Source organism: Clytia hemisphaerica, unplaced genomic scaffold (assembly GCF_902728285.1).
Source record: "Clytia hemisphaerica strain Z4C2 unplaced genomic scaffold, Clytia hemisphaerica genome assembly, whole genome shotgun sequence".
Classification (NCBI taxonomy): Eukaryota; Metazoa; Cnidaria; class Hydrozoa; order Leptothecata; family Clytiidae; genus Clytia; species Clytia hemisphaerica.
In genome coordinates this window covers 234,956-256,974 of record NW_027104213.1, presented here as the reverse complement: position 1 = coordinate 256,974, position 22,019 = coordinate 234,956, and the positions used below count along the sequence as shown (strand labels likewise).

The 22,019-nt window shown below is 36.1% G+C and overlaps 1 protein-coding gene across 1 annotated transcript in view; it reads right to left on the bottom strand.

Moving 5' to 3' along the window:
• Positions 1–21,691, bottom strand: part of LOC136815666 (non-lysosomal glucosylceramidase-like) — a 35,807-nt gene extending 14,116 nt beyond the window's left edge. The window contains exons 1-16 of the mRNA XM_067072113.1: positions 21,561–21,691; positions 20,273–20,348; positions 16,799–16,998; positions 15,646–15,714; positions 15,363–15,439; positions 14,717–14,822; positions 14,451–14,539; positions 13,884–13,970; positions 13,559–13,704; positions 13,125–13,191; positions 12,657–12,705; positions 12,172–12,248; positions 11,816–11,937; positions 11,407–11,469; positions 11,172–11,209; positions 10,743–10,833 (exon numbers count right to left, since the gene is read on the bottom strand). Of these exons, the coding sequence (XP_066928214.1) occupies positions 10,743–10,833; positions 11,172–11,209; positions 11,407–11,469; positions 11,816–11,937; positions 12,172–12,248; positions 12,657–12,705; positions 13,125–13,191; positions 13,559–13,704; positions 13,884–13,970; positions 14,451–14,539; positions 14,717–14,822; positions 15,363–15,439; positions 15,646–15,714; positions 16,799–16,998; positions 20,273–20,348; positions 21,561–21,652 (1,449 nt within the window). The 5' untranslated portion in view covers positions 21,653–21,691. The remainder of the gene's footprint in view (positions 1–10,742; positions 10,834–11,171; positions 11,210–11,406; positions 11,470–11,815; positions 11,938–12,171; positions 12,249–12,656; positions 12,706–13,124; positions 13,192–13,558; positions 13,705–13,883; positions 13,971–14,450; positions 14,540–14,716; positions 14,823–15,362; positions 15,440–15,645; positions 15,715–16,798; positions 16,999–20,272; positions 20,349–21,560) is intronic.
• Between the last annotated feature and the right edge of the window lie 328 nt (positions 21,692–22,019).

Sequence of the window (22,019 nt, the reverse complement as noted above, 5' to 3'; positions counted from 1 at the left end):
AAAGACCTTCTCCATACAAACTGTTACTGGAATTCATTAGAGCATACTTAAATGAAGTCCATCTGTAAATTTGAAGTAAATTAGAACATTTTTCATAATGATATGGATGAAAATGATCCTTTCTGGACTTATGGCGTTTTGTCGGTTGTCGCTTTGATTTTTCAAACTTGACATAGATTTTTTCTGTACAAACTGTTACTGGAATTCATTAGAGCATACTTAAATGCAGTCAATGTGTAAATTTGACGTAAATTGGAAAATTTTTCATAATGATATGGATGAAAATGATCCTTTCTGGACTTATGGCGTTTTGTCGGTTGTCGCTTTGATTTTTCAAACTTGACACAGATTTCTTCTGTACAAACTGTTACTGGAATTCATTAGAGCATATACTTAAATGCAGTCAATGTGTAAATTTGAAGTAAATTGGAACATTTTTCATGATGATATGCAGTTAGTCACACTAGCGTCCCGCCAAAATGAGTATCAAAGATTAATGCTGCGAAAACGCTTATATCGTTTACTTGACTCTCAAGCAAAAAAATGCGCCGCAAAACTTCTAAGGGGATTCATTAAAAAATAACCCGGCGCTTTTTAATGGAATTAACATTTTCAAAAACTTTGAGAAATTGCCTAAAATTTGAGCCATAGATGAAAAAAATTAGAGGCCAAGCCAACCTTGAAACTAATTTAAGATCAACTTCCCAAGAAAAAGATCTACGGGGGAGGCGGAATCCACCTAGATCCGCGCACCGCCGGATAAGCTATCTCCCGGAAATTTTGCCGGACCTCAAACCAATGACCCATTTACATGTGCGGAATTGTTTTTAATTTAGCGTATAAGCAAGGCCTTAAAAATCGAAGCGCTGTCTCGGGAATTGAATGACAAATTTTGGTTGGTTGATTTTGGCTGCTGCACGTTTTATTTTGTTTCCAACTTTCAAGTTTTAATTAATATTGTCTTGCGAACTTGATTCAGGTAACTCTCATCCTTGTTGTTGAAATGTATCCTGTAGATGACTGATGTTGTTTTTTCTGAAAGCTTAATTTCCTAGTGTGACTAACTGATATGGATGAAAATGATCCTTTCTGGACTTATGGCGTTTTGTCGGTTGTCGCTTTGATTTTTCAAACTTGACATAGATTTTTTCTGTACAAACTGTTACTGGAATTCATTAGACTGTACTAAAATGCAATTCATGTGTAAATTTGAAGAAAATTGGAACATTTTTCACGATGATATTGAATGAAAATGGTTCTTTCTGGACTTAAGGCGTTTTGACGGTTGTGGTTTTAATTTTTCAAACTTGACATATCACTTTTTCCATATATACAAACTGTTACTGGAATTCAATATGGTACTAGAATAAAGAATTCATGTGAAAATTTATAAATGCTTGGAATATTTTTGTTTCATTATGGCTGGCTATGGCTGAGAATGCAAAAAAAGTTAAGTTTTTGGGGGATCTGATAGCCATCAGCCAATTAATAAATTTTTGAATCTGTTTTATTGCTAATAAATTATATATTTTCTTAAGTTCAAAATAAACCCATTCAATTACATGTACATGCTTTGATTCTCTAATATTTTTCATCCAACTTTTGGTGTTTTTCTTTGCAGACAAAGGAAAAACTACTATTTTGAATCTCCAAAAACATTAGGAAACCTTTGTTGTTAAAAATCTATCACTTCTAAAAAAAGATTGGCTACAGTAATTCCCTTGATTAATTGTCTTTATATAACTGAGCTCTACTGTTCTTTTCATTCATTTTCGTTGTATTCGTGGCCTTAGAAGACTAAGCAAGATATCTAATCAGACTACTCGACAGATTGGACATCGCTGGAATCTGAGATATACTCTCGACATAATGGGGCAGTGAACAGCTCTTTCTGACTGTTAATGATATCTTATATTCTATCTTAATGGACCATTCATGCTTAATGATTACTTGTGGTGTTATGCAGTAGATTAATAAAAGAATTCACAAAAAAAATAACAATAATATAAAGTCCGTCTTTCCAAAACTTCCCCGCATCAATAGGTAAATCCCCTTGCCGAATATTAACCACAAGTGGTTATTAGACAAAGCATAAGTGTCTGAATTTCTGTATTTGCTATTTGAGCTAATAGCCCTCGAAGGCGTTTCTGAAAGATCAAGCTTCAGACACCAAATTATGTAGCTTAGTCTGAGACTTTAGACTCTACAAATTTGGACAGCCTTGATCTTCAGATCTTCCTTGGTACCATTATTGGTAGTTTCGCGCCTTCGAAACCACGGCGAAAGCTTCAGACGCTATTGTGAAATAACCGCCTTTACTGGTCCATTACCCACTATTCTTTCCCCGAATAATTTTATTCTTTCCCCGAATGTGGTAGACGAACCGAAAAAATTTTTGGCCCAACGGATAAGGCGTCCGACTTCGAATCGGAAGATTGTGGGTTCGAGTCCCATCGTGGTCATACGTTTTCGATTTTTAGAAACACCATGCATGGAAGTGATACCTGACGATTTTTACCAAGCAAAGAATTCGCTCTCTGGTGCAAATAATAAGAGTCAACATTCAAGTTTTGACGGTTTGTATCTCTAAACGATTAAAATACGAATCATTATTAAAAGTTTTTTTGTACATTCGTATCGTAAATCCTGTATGAAATGACTTGACAATAAACATGACGAGATCACATTACATATCACAATTATGACAGTTATGACAACTGTCAATCAAATCATATGAGAGAATCTTAATCTTATCATAAAGTTTCTCTCAAAATAATCTCTAACAGAGAAGGCTGTAACTTTTGATAGATTTTGAACCTCATAGATGCTTTGTGTTCGCTTAAAATGTATTCGAGTGTGGAATACTGTCGTCAAATATTAAAACTTTGAAAATGATCAAAAATTAAAGAAGAAAATTATCAGCTCCTTGAAGAACCTTGTTTATAATGATCATTTTCACACGATGTGAAAAAAAATTTCTTTATTTTGAAAGATTGAAAGATATAGCCCAACGTTTATCACTGGTTCACTTTAAAAGCTATCAAAAAACAACAAAAAAGCTAGATGAATTTGAACTGTATGCTTAACTGAACAAATATTTTTTGGACAATGATGACGTTCCAAGATTCCAAGATTGAAGATCGTTTGATATAAAAATGTAATAACATAACACAACTCCACAAAAAATTTATTTTTTTCATCTTTTTATATCTGTATTTTCAAATTAATTTAAAATTTTCCTTGTTAGATCTGTGATATAGAAATAATGTTCCACTCCCGATTACCTTTTAAACGAACAAAAAAACTTTTATCTAATTCTAATTCATTCTGACTGAATACGTTCATATATCTGATATACCCTTTTGCAGATTAAATGGAGAATATCTGTGTTGTGGTTTTATAAAACAAAAATGCGTTTTCTCCTAAAATTTTCCTACGAAATTACAAAATTATGGGATATTGAATACATTAAAAAACTTTTTCAAATGGACTACGTTGCGAGATACAAACCGAGAAAACTTGAATGTTGGCTCTCATTATTTGCACCAGAGAGCGAATTCTTTGCTTGGTAAAAATCGTCAGGTATCACTTCCATGCATGGTGTTTCTAAAAATCGAAAACGTATGACCACGATGGGACTCGAACCCACAATCTTCCGATTCGAAGTCGGACGCCTTATCCGTTGGGCCAAAAATTTTTTCGGTTCGTCTACCACATTCGGGGAAAGAATAAAATTATTCGGGGAAAGAATAGTGGGTAATGGACCAGTAAAGGCGGTTATTTCACAATAGCGTCTGAAGCTTTCGCCGTGGTTTCGAAGGCGCGAAACTACCAATAATGGTACCAAGGAAGATCTGAAGATCAAGGCTGTCCAAATTTGTAGAGTCTAAAGTCTCAGACTAAGCTACATAATTTGGTGTCTGAAGCTTGATCTTTCAGAAACGCCTTCGAGGGCTATTAGCTCAAATAGCAAATACAGAAATTCAGACACTTATGCTTTGTCTAATAACCACTTGTGGTTAATATTCGGCAAGGGGATTTACCTATTGATGCGGGGAAGTTTTGGAAAGACGGACTTTATATTATTGTTATTTTTTTTGTGAATTCTTTTATTAATCTACTGCATAACACCACAAGTAATCATTAAGCATGAATGGTCCATTAAGATAGAATATAAGATATCATTAACAGTCAGAAAGAGCTGTTCACTGCCCCATTATGTCGAGAGTATATCTCAGATTCCAGCGATGTCCAATCTGTCGAGTAGTCTGATTAGATATCTTGCTTAGTCTTCTAAGGCCACGAATACAACGAAAATGAATGAAAAGAACAGTAGAGCTCAGTTATATAAGACAATTAATCAAGGGAATTACTGTAGCCAATCTTTTTTTAGAAGTGATAGATTTTTAACAACAAAGGTTTCCTAATGTTTTTGGAGATTCAAAATAGTAGTTTTTCCTTTGTCTGCAAAGAAAACACCAAAAGTGGATGAAAAATATTAGAGAATCAAAGCATGTACATGTAATTGAATGGGTTTATTTTGAACTTAAGAAAATATAATTTATTAGCAATAAAACAGATTCAAAAATTTATTAATTGGCTGATGGCTATCAGATCCCCCAAAAACTTAACTTTTTTTGCATTCTCAGCCATAGCCAGCCATAATGAAACAAAAATATTCCAGCATTTATAAATTTTCACATGAATTCTTTATTCTAGTACCATATTGAATTCCAGTAACAGTTGTATATATGGAAAAAGTGATATGTCAAGTTTGAAAATTAAAACCACAACCGTCAAAACGGCCTTAAGTCCAGAAAGAACCATTTTCATTCAATATCATCGTGAAAAATGTTCCAATTTTTTCAAATTTACACATGAATTGCATTTTAGTACAGTCTATGAATTCCAGTAACAGTTTGTACAGAAAAAATCTATGTCAAGTGTTTGAAAAATCAAAGCGACAACCGACAAAACGCCATAAGTCCGAAAGGATCATTTTCATCCATATCAGTTAGTCACACTAGGAAATTAAGCTTTCAGAAAAAACAACATCAGTCATCTACAGGATACATTTCAACAACAAGGATGAGAGTTACCTGAATCAAGTTCGCAAGACAATATTAATTAAAACTTGAAAGTTGGAAACAAAATAAAACGTGCAGCAGCCAAAATCAACCAACCAAAATTTGTCATTCAATTCCCGAGACAGCGCTTCGATTTTTAAGGCCTTGCTTATACGCTAAATTAAAAACAATTCCGCACATGTAAATGGGTCATTGTTTGAGGTCCGGCAAAAATTTCCGGGAGATAGCTTATCCGCGGTGCGCGGATCTAGGTGGATTCCGCCTCCCCCGTAGATCTTTTTCTTGGGAAGTTGATCTTCAAATTAGTTTTCAAGGTTGGCTTGGCTCTAATTTTTTCATCTATGGCTCAAATTTTAGGCAATTTCTCCAAAGTTTTTGAAAATGTTAATTCCATTAAAAAGCGCCGGGTTATTTTTTAATGAATCCCCTTAGAAGTTTTGCGGCGCATTTTTTTGCTTGAGAGTCAAGTAAACGATATAGCGTTTTCGCAGCATTAATCTTTGATACTCATTTTGGCGGGACGCTAGTGTGACTAACTGCATATCATCATGAAAATGTTCCAATTTACTGTCAAATTTACACATTGACTGCATTAAGTATATGCTCTAATGAATTCCAGTAACAGTTTGTACAGAAGAAATCTGTGTCAAGTTTGAAAAATCAAAGCGACAACCGACAAACGCCCTAAGTCCAGAAAGGATCATTTTATCCATATCATTATGAAAAATTTTCCAATTTACGTCAAATTTACACATGACTGCATTAAGTATGCTCTAATGAATTCCAGTAACAGTTTGTACAGAAAAACTCTTATGTCAAGTTTGAAAATCAAAGCGACAACCGACAAAACGCCATAAGTCCAGAAAGGATCATTTTCATCCATATCATTATGAAAAATGTTCTAATTTACTTCAAATTTACAGATGGACTTCATTTAAGTATGCTCTAATGAAATTCCAGTAAACAGTTTGTATGGAGAAGTCTTTGTCAAGTTTCAAAATCAAAACAAAACCGTCAAACCTTTGCCAAAGTCCAGAAAGGACAATTTTCATCCATAGCATCATGAAAAATGATCCAATTTTCTTTAAATTCGCAGAGGAGTCATATTTTATTATGTAAAGTCTGATTTCATCATTGGTTTGCTCTAAGGAAGCTCCAATCCTTCTGTAAAATTCAAAGTTTTGGTTTTTTATGCATCTGGTTGGATAGCCAAATATATGTATGTTTTCAACATGATTAAGAGCAGAAATACTCTTAAAAGTTCCTTCCAAAGCTTTCCATATCAATTAAGAAACATTATTCACCATATACATCGTATATTATGTCCAATATCACCAAGAAATGACCAGTTTTCAGCTCAAATTTAGAGTGTTTTTTGCTAAGCAGCTTTGCTCCTGTCTGTCGCTTCGGGTAGCCATTTTGTTTCAAAAACGCTTTCGTTTTCTCGGCCAATCAAATCGCAGGATAGTCTCAAATTTCGCACCGACCAATAAGATTGCAGTATAGTCCCAAATTGAAATCAAGCACCAATGAGATTGCAGTATAGTCCCAAATTTGAAATCAAACAATAATTTGACACAGCTCTATTGTTCTAGCAGTCAAATTTGGGAAAATTTGACACAATACGGCAATCTGATTGGACGAGAGTCCCAAATTGAACAAAAGCGCTATTGTTCAAATCGGTCAAATTATGGTAGTCGCATGCGGGGAATATAGGGCCAAAAATTTTTTCGGTTCGTCTACCACATTCGGGGAAAGAATAAAATTATTCGGGGAAAGAATAGTGGGTAATGGACCAGTAAAGGCGGTTATTTCACAATAGCGTCTGAAGCTTTCGCCGTGGTTTCGAAGGCGCGAAACTACCAATAATGGTACCAAGGAAGATCTGAAGATCAAGGCTGTCCAAATTTGTAGAGTCTAAAGTCTCAGACTAAGCTACATAATTTGGTGTCTGAAGCTTGATCTTTCAGAAACGCCTTCGAGGGCTATTAGCTCAAATAGCAAATACAGAAATTCAGACACTTATGCTTTGTCTAATAACCACTTGTGGTTAATATTCGGCAAGGGGATTTACCTATTGATGCGGGGAAGTTTTGGAAAGACGGACTTTATATTATTGTTATTTTTTTTGTGAATTCTTTTATTAATCTACTGCATAACACCACAAGTAATCATTAAGCATGAATGGTCCATTAAGATAGAATACAAGATATCATTAACAGTCAGAAAGAGCTGTTCACTGCCCCATTATGTCGAGAGTATATCTCAGATTCCAGCGATGTCCAATCTGTCGAGTAGTCTGATTAGATATCTTGCTTAGTCTTCTAAGGCCACGAATACAACGAAAATGAATGAAAAGAACAGTAGAGCTCAGTTATATAAGACAATTAATCAAGGGAATTACTGTAGCCAATCTTTTTTTAGAAGTGATAGATTTTTAACAACAAAGGTTTCCTAATGTTTTTGGAGATTCAAAATAGTAGTTTTTCCTTTGTCTGCAAAGAAAAACACCAAAAGTTGGATGAAAAATATTAGAGAATCAAAGCATGTACATGTAATTGAATGGGTTTATTTTGAACTTAAGAAAATATAATTTATTAGCAATAAAACAGATTCAAAAATTTATTAATTGGCTGATGGCTATCAGATCCCCCAAAAACTTAACTTTTTTTGCATTCTCAGCCATAGCCAGCCATAATGAAACAAAAATATTCCAAGCATTTATAAATTTTCACATGAATTCTTTATTCTAGTACCATATTGAATTCCAGTAACAGTTTGTATATATGGAAAAAGTGATATGTCAAGTTTGAAAAATTAAAACCACAACCGTCAAAACGCCTTAAGTCCAGAAAGAACCATTTTCATTCAATATCATCGTGAAAAATGTTCCAATTTTCTTCAAATTTACACATGAATTGCATTTTAGTACAGTCTAATGAATTCCAGTAACAGTTTGTACAGAAAAAATCTATGTCAAGTTTGAAAAATCAAAGCGACAACCGACAAAACGCCATAAGTCCAGAAAGGATCATTTTCATCCATATCAGTTAGTCACACTAGGAAATTAAGCTTTCAGAAAAAACAACATCAGTCATCTACAGGATACATTTCAACAACAAGGATGAGAGTTACCTGAATCAAGTTCGCAAGACAATATTAATTAAAACTTGAAAGTTGGAAACAAAATAAAACGTGCAGCAGCCAAAATCAACCAACCAAAATTTGTCATTCAATTCCCGAGACAGCGCTTCGATTTTTAAGGCCTTGCTTATACGCTAAATTAAAAACAATTCCGCACATGTAAATGGGTCATTGTTTGAGGTCCGGCAAAATTTCCGGGAGATAGCTTATCCGGCGGTGCGCGGATCTAGGTGGATTCCGCCTCCCCCGTAGATCTTTTTCTTGGGAAGTTGATCTTCAAATTAGTTTTCAAGGTTGGCTTGGCTCTAATTTTTTCATCTATGGCTCAAATTTTAGGCAATTTCTCAAAGTTTTTGAAAATGTTAATTCCATTAAAAAGCGCCGGGTTATTTTTTAATGAATCCCCTTAGAAGTTTTGCGGCGCATTTTTTTGCTTGAGAGTCAAGTAAACGATATAGCGTTTTCGCAGCATTAATCTTTGATACTCATTTTGGCGGGACGCTAGTGTGACTAACTGCATATCATCATGAAAAATGTTCCAATTTACTTCAAATTTACACATTGACTGCATTTAAGTATATGCTCTAATGAATTCCAGTAACAGTTTGTACAGAAGAAATCTGTGTCAAGTTTGAAAAATCAAAGCGACAACCGACAAAACGCCATAAGTCCAGAAAGGATCATTTTCATCCATATCATTATGAAAAATTTTCCAATTTACGTCAAATTTACACATTGACTGCATTTAAGTATGCTCTAATGAATTCCAGTAACAGTTTGTACAGACAGAAAAAATCTATGTCAAGTTTGTGAAAAATCAAAGCGACAACCGACAAACAAAACGCCATAAGTCCAGAAAGGATCAGTTTCATCCATATCATTATGAAAAATGTTCTAATTTACTTCAAATTTACAGATGGACTTCATTTAAGTATGCTCTAATGAATTCCAGTAACAGTTTGTATGGAGAAGGTCTTTGTCAAGTTTCAAAAATCAAAACAACAACCGTCAAAATTGCCAAAGTCCAGAAAGGACAATTTTCATCCATAGCATCATGAAAAATGATGATCCAATTTTCTTTAAATTCGCAGAGGAGTCATATTTTATGATGTAAAGTCTGATTTCATCATTGGTTTGCTCTAAGGAAGCTCCAATCCTTCTGTAAAATTCAAAGTTTTGGTTTTTTATGCATCTGGTTGGATAGCCAAATATATGTATGTTTTCAACATGATTAAGAGCAGAAATACTCTTAAAAGTTCCTTCCAAAGCTTTCCATATCAATTAAGAAACATTATTCACCATATACATCGTATATTATGTCCAATATCACCAAGAAATGACCAGTTTTCAGCTCAAATTTAGAGTGTTTTTTGCTAAGCAGCTTTGCTCCTGTCTGTCGCTTCGGGTAGCCATTTTGTTTCAAAAACGCTTTCGTTTTCTCGGCCAATCAAATCGCAGGATAGTCTCAAATTTCGCACCGACCAATAAGATTGCAGTATAGTCCCAAATTGAAATCAAGCACCAATGAGATTGCAGTATAGTCCCAAATTTGAAATCAAACAATAATTTGACACAGCTCTATTGTTCTAGCAGTCAAATTTGGGAAAATTTGACACAATACGGCAATCTGATTGGACGAGAGTCCCAAATTGAACAAAAGCGCTATTGTTCAAATCGGTCAAATTATGGTAGTCGCATGCGGGGAATATAGGGCCACGCGGCCATATCAGAGTGGGGTCGTTGACAAAATTAATTTCAATAAAATTCAATCAAAACAGGCAATTAAGATTGTTCGATTGTTTGTAAATTGGTTTCCACTTAGAATATAATTGCTCTCTCTCTCCTGAGTAAAAGAGTTCTCGGCTTTCAACTAATGAAATAATGATCTACTTTCTCAAAATAAGGGAGATGAAAATGTCAACGAAAGATTTAAAGTGTAGCCCGTAGTGCTAAAAACTCCCGAAAAATTACTGGTAAACGACAATTTTAACCTCGTGATAGGGGTCAAATTATGCAGTCTCGTGCTACTTTTTTAGCTTTGAAGGGTCTAGATAAGTAAGATGAGAGTGTAATGAATCGAAAACTAAGACACTGATAACCATGATCTTAAAATGGTACCCCTGCCTCAATACACAACTACCTCAACGGCCTTCTGCCTCCATACACAACTACCTCAATGTACTGTCTCCATACACACTACCTCAATGCCAATGACAACCCTGCCTCAATACACAACTACCTCAATGATACTACTGCATCCATATACAACTACCTCAATGACACTCCTGCCTCCATACACAACTACTTCAATGGCACTCTTGCCTCCATACACAACCCTGCCTCCCTCAATAACACACGTATCTCAGTGACACTCATGTATGTATCAATACACCACTACCTCAATGACACTCATTACTTAGTGACACTCATGTATCAACCAGCACCACAGCTGTCTCAATGACGTCCGTCCTTCCCCGCAGTGACACCCCTGTCTTAATAATAATTGCTTACATCTTGAAGTGTTTTCCATTGCGTGGCGTAATACGTTCCTATGGTGGTGGGTGTGTTGGGGATGCTATCGAAGAAATCCCAATCTTTGACCCTGAAAATAGCAAACATAAAAGATACATTGGGTACGTAAGTCAGCATGTGAAATCGCCAGTTTGAAAATATCGAAAATTATATACTTTGTCGGAAATATGAAAACGATAGGTAGCCTATTTCAGACCTCAAAAGCCTGAAATTAATCTTACAGCACAAATAAAGACATCATCAATTTTTTTTTAGAGTTTTGAGACGAATTTCCTAATTTCACTGGGGCATACCTTACCTCCGAGTGTCCCACTAACCTAGCACTGGTACACAAATATTGAGAGGGTCAGTAGTAGATAATACTTTCTATGAGAAAAGCGGATGATCAGTTGCCCTCTGTGGTCTTACCTGTCAGGAATATGCCATGCTATTGCAAATTTGAATGTCTATAAATGAAAATAAGGAAAATAAATCATGATTTTCGATTTGAATCGCTTAAACATCCCGTCCCGTATCGTCCTAACTAGGCTCGACAGTGATAAATTTGAAGCTCACTGTTGTGTTTAAACAAAACAAAGAGTTTTACATGAAAGATCCGCGCAAATCATCACGAATTTTCCACTGATGAGTGAACTAAACATACCGAGTTCTTTCCACCGTCAATCGTTCGCGTCAAACTCACTGCTCCATTGTACGTCTTGCCAACCTGGTGATCAACAAGAACAACGGCGAAAGATTAAGAAAGAGAAAGAATTTGCAATCGGATTCAAACAACCCTTTGGGAAGACTACTCTCTCACTAATATGTTGAACGGTGAAAAAGAAGGCGGCTATCATATTTTGATTTTTACTCTCTCACAATGTAAAAGAACGTAGAGATGCAGGTTTTTCTTCAAAGCATTGTCGCTCGCTCACTTCTCTCTTCAATTCAGATCATTTATACCGAGCTGATGGTATAACTTTGACATGCATACTTCGTGTAATGCTCTATAATTAACCATTTAGTGGATAGAAAAACTATCTGACAAGGAATGGAAGACTAAGTAGGCTCACCTGAGATGGACCGACCACTCCCTGACCGGGTAAATGGGCTGACGTCTTCAAAGCACCCCACAACGTTTCAATGTTTTGGTACTGCATCAATGTGGATGCACCATCTCCTTCTTCTGGCAAACCTTAGTCAAACAGAAATCGTTGTAGATTGGATCGCATGAAAAATCTTAATTCACTGATCAGAAATGATCAAAAGGCAAAATTAAATTGATGGATATGATTATACCACCATAATATCTCATTGAACATTCACTTTCTTTAAAATGCATTATCTTTCCTGAGTCAACCTAAGTTTTTTTCTAATCGTTCATAACTGATGACATAGCTTTTTATGAAAATGACAAATGAAAGCTTACAGAAGATGGAAAGCTCTCCATTGAATTGATCTTTTGCAGGAAGCAATGTGTTGCCCATCTTCAAACCGTAATACTGGCTAAAAAAATGAACAGAAAAGAATTTGCTAAAAATCCATATTCAAAAGATCGGTCACATCAAGTGGTAAAGAATGAACGATAAAACCTCGAGAAAGGGTAACTAACTAACGAAATACCGAACGGTAAGAAAAGCCCCAAAAAGATCCAAAAGGTTCAACGAATAAAGTAGTTAACGATATATCCTAAACTAATGTTGCAATTCAAAGGTGTTCTTTGCATATCCATCCATGCAGGGCCATCCACGTAGTACGAACACATTGATGGAGGGAGAGGGGGGCTAAACAAAAGGGTATTCTGCGTACACGGGGAGAGTGGGTGTCAGAAGATATTTGGAAATCTTTTGCGTACGTACTATATGGATGACCCCTATTTACCGCATTTATTATTGTTCAAATGAATGAAATCACCTTGAAGATATCAAGCTGTTGACATTTCCACCATACCCAGTGCAGAAAACTGAAAATGTAGTTTGAGGAAAGGTTATTATAAAAATTGAGCCGTTGAACTTCCCTGAACAAGATACAAGATTCCCACGGATTGGACCTACCTATTTTAAGCCAGAAAAAAGTTTTCCTGAAAAATCGGACTCTGTAGGCGTTGCTAAAGATCAGAAAAAAGCTAGTGATATAGAATCTCGAGAAAATGAATAAAACCCCAGTTTTATATTTCCGGCAAAGATTTTATCAAAAATCGGGTCCAGACATATCTTGGCTATGTTATTTTGTCTTTTTGAAAAAAATGACAATAAATCTAAAGATCCAGTCTCGACGGACGATGGACGGACAAACAAACGGAAGAAAGGTGAATTTACAACTCCAGGTAAGTCCAATCGAGTGTTCTCATAGCTGGTAAATGATGGTTTAAAATACACAAACCTTCGTTTGTGATGGACGTTTTACCATCCCATCCGATGATGTTCTGCAAACTACCAATCAATGACACCTTTAATGAAACGAATATATCATCATAAACCTCAGAGGAGATGTATCTGAGATAAATCCTAGATACGAAAAATTGAAAAAGCCAACTTAGCATAAAAATTAGAGTTAGGTTATGGCGTTCATAGAGAAAAACGCAACAACTATATATCGATTAGTTGGAAGTCTCTCTATTACGATAAACAAAAATTAAATATCGAATTATATATAAATCTATTGGTTTGAACCTGAACAAAAAAATACCAAATATCCTGACTGAAAACTAAGAATTCTTTGCCCATTATCACATTTTAGAAGGTGGAATAAGAGATCATCGATTATGAATTTTTCACTGTTAGGTGCAACGTGTCCAAAATATGAGAGTGGCTTACAGATTGAGACTCCTTCCCTTTGTTAGTAACAGTATAATCGAAATAGATAACAGGAATTCCGCTCTCTTTTGATTGGTGAGGGATCTTGGGACTCCATGCTTCAAGATGAACATCCAATGAACCAAGAGCTTCATCACTGTATGAAACTGAAATGATGGCAAGGAATAATGAAGAAGCTTAAAATGGCTTTTTGGCAAGATCGCGTGGAATGAAATAATAATGTTGTTCACTAAAACTCATTGCAGCTCAAAATATATCAAGTGATAAAGAAGATGTGAATATTAAGATGGAGCAGTGACAAATACTGGAACTGTGATATAAATACCTTCAGCCACAGGAAACTTTGCAGTGACTTGCACTGTTTTCACTCCCGAAACGTTTGACAGCAAATACTTTGACGCGTCTGGAACAACTGAAAAAATGATAGAGATAAAATGAAGACTGCAGTTCAAAATAGATATTTTTAGCAATCCAAGGTGATCCAAGCTTCAAAAATTATGTCAGTTCAACTCCATTCTAGTTTTACTAGATTATCACATAAAACATTAAGAACATTTTCATGATTTTTAAACATTAAATGATAACAAATGAGTTGAAAGCATTAACGTTGATGGCATTTAAACGGTTAGAGGTTTTGTGCACAAAAGTAAGTAGGTGTAGGACCAGAAATTTCAAGGCCCATGCATAAGCAACAGATGAAAAGGTTATGTAGAGGAGAAAAATGAAGGAGAGAATAATGTGTGGTTGTGAAAAATTAATGCCATCATGTTATTTAGATGCCACGTGTCGGGCTCGTTTCCTGCGTATCATCAGCTGTTTGATATTTACTGATAGCGTCCATTAGTGTAAAAAAAGTCTGAAAGGACGAGGTTGGTCACGTGTGTACACCTACCATGGTCTGTGATGAGGGGTGCAGGTTTGAATTTGGACAAATCGTAATGTGTGGAAGATTGCAAAGCTATTGGTGGATCACTTCCGAGCCTGTCATCAAAAGAAATAGAATCAAATTTTTTGTTGAAAGATTCCAAGCAATATCCAGCAACATGATCCAAAAGTGAAATAAAAAGTCCTATTATTTTTACTAAAAGGGAGAAGCTTTCGAGCTTTGACACGGAACAGATAGCCTATCAAAAAAAATATTTGATGACGGTGGCCTACTTTAGAGCGAAGAAGGAATTGGGTACGTGTCCAACGTGGTTGACTCGGTTGCTTATTTGCCATTGCCTCAAACCACCATCACCTGCTATGGCGATTGAACCACCACCTGGAACATTTTATGGAAAGTAAGAACTGAAAAAAGTTGGTTTTTAATCAGATGGTCGTGCTGTGGGTTAGAGCTTTTAAGTTTAATGCCCAAAGAGTTGGAGAGCAAATTACTTCTCCAACACGTGACCCATGTTGTTTTTGGACAAATGCCTTTTTTGAATTCCATCGCAAGGATTAGAAATATCCGCCACGTGAAAAGCAAAGAAAGCGTTAGATACAATCTTCGATGTGACGCAAATTTTAAGGTTTCACTTTTTCTTGCTTGAGAAAGATTTAAGATTGCTCTCTAGCCCTTTGGGCTTAAAACTCCGTGATGCAAGACTGAGGTTTAATTTCGTATAGGTGAAAAGTAAAAATAATTTTGTGCTGTCAATTTCGTAAGAACTTAACGTATAGACGGCCTCCTGCCTGATCATACAAGTCGCCAAAAGAACAAATTCTTTTCACACACAATGAATCAAATAAAACAATATAAAATATGACAGTCTCTAAATTTTATAAGCACCATGTAGTCGATTTTTAGTTTGGTCGTACATACCGATTGGACCAAGAGGAAGGTTGACGGCAACCAAAGCATCTCCACTGTATTGATATTTGTTCAAGTCTGGATTCACTCTGAGTGAAGTGAAAAAGAAAATCGCTGATCATGTATGGAAAGGATGCCTCAGCTACAGAGTTTTTACCCGCTTTCCCGCGCCGACCAGACTTAACTTACGGCCTCTCTGATGGACATTTAAATTACTTGACTCATGGTTGAAGTGTATTGTTTCACTTTTACCTTTGTTGGAGAACCATCCACAGTGGTAGAAAACAATTCTCACCTCAAGTCATCTTTGGTCACACCTTCAGTGTAAGAAGGTTTATCCGGGTCATCTCTCTCATACATTGGACTACAAGTAAACAGAAGTCATAGTTTTAAATGTAAACTATACGTTATATACTGGATGCTGACTTGATAATAAGAGTTAGCCAAATGAGAGAACATAGACATTAATGGAAAAGAACGAACGAAAGACAAACGAACGAATGGAGCAAAAATTAATAAATGGAATATTGAGTACAACTCGAGAAATTGAAGAAAACCCGTTTTTCCAGCACGATGATCGGCTGTCCCTGCAATTTTTAGAAAATATTGAGAATTGCTATCAAATGAAAATCGGCTAAAACCGCGATTTCCGGCATTTTCAGCCGGAGAAAATTTTTTCTCAAAAATCGGACTCTTCCGATTTTTTGGGACTGCTAATACGCATCTTTGTGCAAAAAATCGGAAAAAAAATATGATGAAATCTCGAAAAAATGCCAAAAAAGCGGTTTTTCCGGCATATTTCCGACCGGAAAAGTATGCTTATCAAAAACCGGGCACCATCAAACTTTAGGTATAACCATTTTGCATTAGTGTTCAAAATGTCATGAAAGAATATAAAGTACAGCTCGAGAAATAAAAACACGGGTTTTCCGGCGATAACAGGCTGTTCCAGCGATTACAAAAGTTCCAGCGATTTTAAAAGTTCCGGCTTCAAAAATCAGTTTCAATGACAATTGAATCATGCTTGCTGGTGGGCATTGTTATCAATAGTGTTTTTGTGAGAAAATCAGCAAAAACGGCAATTTCCGGCATTTTCTCAAAAGTCTGACGCTAATACAGATCTTTGTGCAATGAATCGGAGAATAATAATGAGGAAATCTCGTGAAAATGCCAAAAAACGGTTTTTCCGGCATATTTCCGGGATTTTCGACCGGAAAAGTATGTTCATCAAAAAGCCAGTTTTTCCGGCATATTTTCGGCATTTTCGGCCGGAAATGATTTTTTTTTGAAAATCGGGGTCCGTCACGTTTTGGGCATTACCATGGTGAAAAACAGAAATAGTGTAAAAACAACACCCAACCTATTATGGTAATTTATAAGTTATCCTTTTTGTTTCATTCCAAAAGCCTACTTAGAATATGAGAAGAAAAAAGGAAATTAGTTGTTACCAACAGTTACTCTTGGTGGAGCACTTAGTGAGCTGCTGGATGGACGGTTTGCAGCATTCAACAATCTTTTTGGCTTTACAACATGTTGAAGATGGTGTGCAATTTGTTGCAGATGGTTTCTTTTGATGGCATTCGACAGTGAAATCAGCCATCTTCCGAGCCAGCTCAAGAACTGCACTCCATTCTTCTGACGTTTCGCCCTTGAGAACACAAACATATTATAGACAAGTTTTATAAAAGTGTGGAAATCTCTCTCTTCCTTTCTTTACTCGCCAGTGTGAAGGTAATAAAAAAGCTTCATAGAAATTATATTTTCTTAATCTATAAAGAGTAGTAAAAACTATTTTGTATAAAGAGTAGCAAAAACTCTTTTGAATGTGCAAATTTTAGAAAATATCATTCGAGTTTAAAGTATGCTGTTCGATACCTATAAGCTAGTGTCATATTGCTGCTGCAGTCGAAATTCATAACCTACAGACCATTCCCCAGAATCTCCATGTAACTAATTTCTAAACTCATTCCCAAAAAGTTGACACTTTAGTTGACAGTTTTAAAGATTTGTGAAGTCTCGAGGCTTGTTTTGGCGAAAAATCATCCCAAATCCTATGAAACTTCCAAATGTTAAAAGGGAACAAGTTTTCAATATTTTGGCCGGTTACGACAATTTTCTATCAGGGGGGGGGGGGTCGGGCTCAAAATCGTCGAATTGATAAAGCATCCGGGATGATCATCCGGCCGTCGCACTTAACATCCGGTCGTTGAACCGGAATGAGCATCCAGTCGTCGAAATGGAGCATCCAGTCGTTGAATAGAGCTTCCGGCCGTCAAACCAATCATCCAGCCGTCGAACCGATCATCCAGCCGTCGAACTGATCATCCGGCCGTCGAACCGATCATCCGGCCGTCGAACCGATCATCCGGCCGTCTAACCGATCATCCGGCCCTCGAGCCGATCATCCAGCCATCGAACCGATCATCCAGCCATCGAACCGATCATCCGGCCGCCGGAGCGAACAGGCGGAGCGAGCAAGCGGACTGATTGACATTTTGTCACGAAATCTGGTCTATAAAATAATTCAATTTCGTGTCTAGTTACACAAATGACAAAACGATAAAGATCAAAATTGGTACCGCAAGGCGCGTGGTCTGGAAAAGCTGGCATTTTACACTTTGAGACTAATAAATAAATTTTAAGAGACTAGTTAATAAATACTTACAAAATTAATTGGTAAGTCTTCTTGATGACATCTTTCAGGTCAATCTGGATCATTTTAAAACTTTTGTTTATGTCACATTGAGTTTATGTTAAAGAAGCTAGATGCTGAATGGACCTACCTGATGATGAAAGTTGGATAGCAATGTGAGGAGAAAAAAAATCAGTCAATAAATATAACGTTTAGCGAAAATGCATAACGCAATAAATTCAACATTGATTGTCGATGGGGGGAGAGGGAAGGGTTGTAGGGGAAAAATAAATAGAAAGTTCTGGTGGCAAACCAGTTTTATTGACAATTGAATTATGCTTGATGGTGAGCATTGTTATCAATAATGTTTTTGAGTGAAAAACATAGAAATACAAGGAAAAAATCTAATGAAAATCTGCAAAAAGGGCGATTTCCGGCATTTTCAACCGAAAAAAAAAAATTCTCAAAAATCGAACTCAGCCATTTCTTGAGCATTGCGAATACGCATCTTTCTGCAAAAAATCAGAAAAAACTTTTTTTGATGAAAATTCGAGAAAATGTAAAAAAAAAAACAGTTTTTCCAGCATTTTCGGCCGGAAAAAAAATATTTTTCTAAAATCGGGCTCCGTCACATTTTAGGTATTGTCATATTGCATCAGTGTGCAAAATTTCATAAAAAAATATAAAGTACAGCTCAAGAAATTCAAGAAATACCGTTTTTCCGGCGAAAATCGGCTATTCCGGCGATTTTTAGAAAGTTCCGGCTTCAAAAATCAGTTTTATTGACAATTGAACCATGCTTGGATCGTGGACAGTGTGTAAAATTTCATTAAAAAAATATAAAGTACAGCTCGAGAAATTCAAGAAATACTGTCTTGCCGGCAAAAATTTGCCTATCTCTATCCCAACACGCGATTTTTTAACGTTGTCGAGGAAAAAGCCGTGGTCGTCTGGTACAGGCTAGCAAAAATAGGTTGTTCCGGCGATTTTTAAATAGCTCCGGCGCGGCTTCAAAAATCAATTTTATTGAAAATCGAAACATGCTTGATGGTGGGAATTGTTATTAATAATGTTTTTGAATGAAAAAACAACCAATTGTAAGGAAAAAGTCCAATGAAAATCCAGAAAAACGGCGATTTCCGGCATATTTACGGCATTTTCGGCCGGAAATAAAATTTCCTCAAAAATCAAACTCGGCCATGTTTTGAACAATATTAATACGCATCTTTGAGCAAAAAATCAGAAAAAACTAATGATGAAATTTTGAGAAAATGCCAAAAAAACCGGTTTTTCCGGTATATTTCCGGCATTTTCAGCCGGAAAAAAATGTCTTTCGAAAATCAGGCTCCGTCACTTTTTAGGTATTGTCATTTTACATCAGTGTGCAAAATTTCATAAAAAAATATAAAGTACAGCTCGAGAAATTCAAGAAATACCGTTTTTCCGGCGAAAATCGGCTATTCCGGCGATTTTTAGAAAATTCCGGCTTCAAAAATCAGTTTAATTGACAATTGAACCATGCTTGATCGTGGACATTGCTATTAACAATGTTTTTGAGTGAAAAAACAACCAATTACAAGGAAAAAGTCCGATGAAAATCTGCAAAAACGGCGATTTCCGGAATATTTCCGGCATTTTCGGCCGGAAAAGAATTTTTCTCAAAAATCGGACTCTGCCATGTTTTGGGCATTGCTAATACGCATCTTTGTGCGAAAAATTTGAAAAAACTAATGTTGAATTCTCGAGAAAATGCCAAAAAACCGGTTTTTCCGGCATATTTCCGGCATTTTCGGCCGGAAATGATTTTTTTTCGAAAATCGGGCTCCGTCACATTTTGGGCATTACCATTTTGCATCATTGTGCCAAAAATCAGAAAAAACTAATGAGCCAATCTCGAGAAAAGCTGGTAACAGACGGACGGACGAACGAACGAACGAACGGACGGACATTGGTTAATTTATAGGACCTCCAAGGTAGGTCCAAAAACACGAATACATACCGGAATGATAGTTCGCCATGACAGCCAGAAGCTCGCACCGACGGTTGGATGCTCGATGCGAAGGCCAGATGCTCGGTTTGACGGTCGGATGCTCATGTCGACGGCTGGATGATCGGTTCGACGGCCGACTGCTCATTCCGGCTCAACGGCCGGATGTTTAGTGCGACGGCCGGGTGGTCATCCCGGATACTTTATCGATTCGACGATTTTGAGCCTGACTCCCCCCTGATAATTTTCGATCTCTTTTTCTTTTGCGACAAACATACGCCTTTTTCCATTCAAATGTTATACCTTGATCACGTGACTTTCTTCGTCGGTATATTCAAAAGAATTGAACCCATCCCTCTTCAAATCTTCCCATCGTGTGCTGAGAAAACAAAAAGTAAACAAAAAACCTAGAAAATGGAAAATAGTAGACCATACAGCTTACTAGCTTACGCTGTTCATATGGAGAAGACTGGCTTAGTTCAGGCGAGATGGACTTTTTTAGGTTAAGCTGGCCCTGCTGAAGAGACGTTGTCGTAGAAAACCTTTTGACTTCATTGGATCCCCCAGGGAAGCTCAAACCTCACATTTTAATCAGAAGAAGTCCTGCCCCTCTTATAAAGCCCTTCATATAAAGGTAAATCTCCCCTTTAGGAAGGGGGTGTTCACACTATGAAAGTCAGGTTAAAAACTCAAAAAAATGCTGAATTTTTCGGAATTTTCTACCCTACATAAACGTTTTTAGGGGATTGACCATTTCAAGTATTCTTGTTTAAGATCAGTGTTGAAGTGTCGAGAAATTCAATAAAAACCGTTTTTACGGCTATAATTTGTTGTTGCAACAATTTTATGATAGTTCTAGGAAAAAATTGAATTACTTGAAAATCAAACCATGGTAATGGGTGTAAATATAAATATAACTGTACGCAAAAAGATGAAGTGTAAAAATTTTTTAATATATTTCCAGCATTTTTGCATGGGAAAAAAATCCTGAAGAAATGCACTTTGCATCTTTGAGCAAGAAATCTGATGAAAGAACTAATTACAAAATTTTGAAATAATTCCGAAAAACCCTTGTTCCGGCGAGGTCCTGGAATTTCAGACCGGCAAATAATATTTTTGAAAATCAGACTTCATTTCATATTAGAAAAGTCACCGTTGCATCTGTGTACGGGATTTCAAGAAAAATATCCAATATTACTCGAGAAATTTAAGAAAAACAGTCTTCCGACCGTAAAATGAGTTCCAAAAACAGTTTTATCTAAAATGAAAGAATGCGCAATCATGGCATTGCTATCATCTTTTTTTTTTAATTTAAGAAAGAAAAAATGCAAGGGAAAAATCGCAATAGAATTTACAAAACGGCGGTTTCCGGCATATTCTAAGGATCTTTGGCGGTAAAATACTTTCAACAGAAACCGAATTCTGTCATACTTGGCATTTCTAATATATCTTAATGCCAATCGAAGAAAAACTGATTGTTGAAATAAAATTTAAATGACAAAAGACATAAGTTTGAAAGTAGCGAAATTTTTCACACTAAGGTTTGTAAAAAACGATGTAGCATAGCAACTACACAATGATATGTACATACGTGGTATGAAGATCTTTGATGTCGAATTCAGCCGCAACATCATCATCCAAATCTTCATAAAAATACAACACATTCCCGATCTTCTGCGTCATTTTTCATTTATTTTCTAATCTATTTCTAGGTTCTCATCTATAAAAAGAAAATGATTGGATAAAGAAGTTTGCAAGATAATATATATTGATCCTTTTCTCCATTCTGGCGCGGATTTGAGCTGCATAATATTGATAGACCTTGATCAGAGAATTATCTCACGGAAGCAGTTTCAAAGCAGCCTTAATATAATATCAGTTATTATCTTTCAGTTGATGATATGATAGATGTAATCTAAGACGACAATTTTGAAATAAAATGTATTAATCTTGCTTTGGCACGCTTTCGGTCTTGTATAAACAAAGATGCTAATTGAAATGAGTATATATGATAAACACAGGTATCAGAATATACATGTTATCAAATACC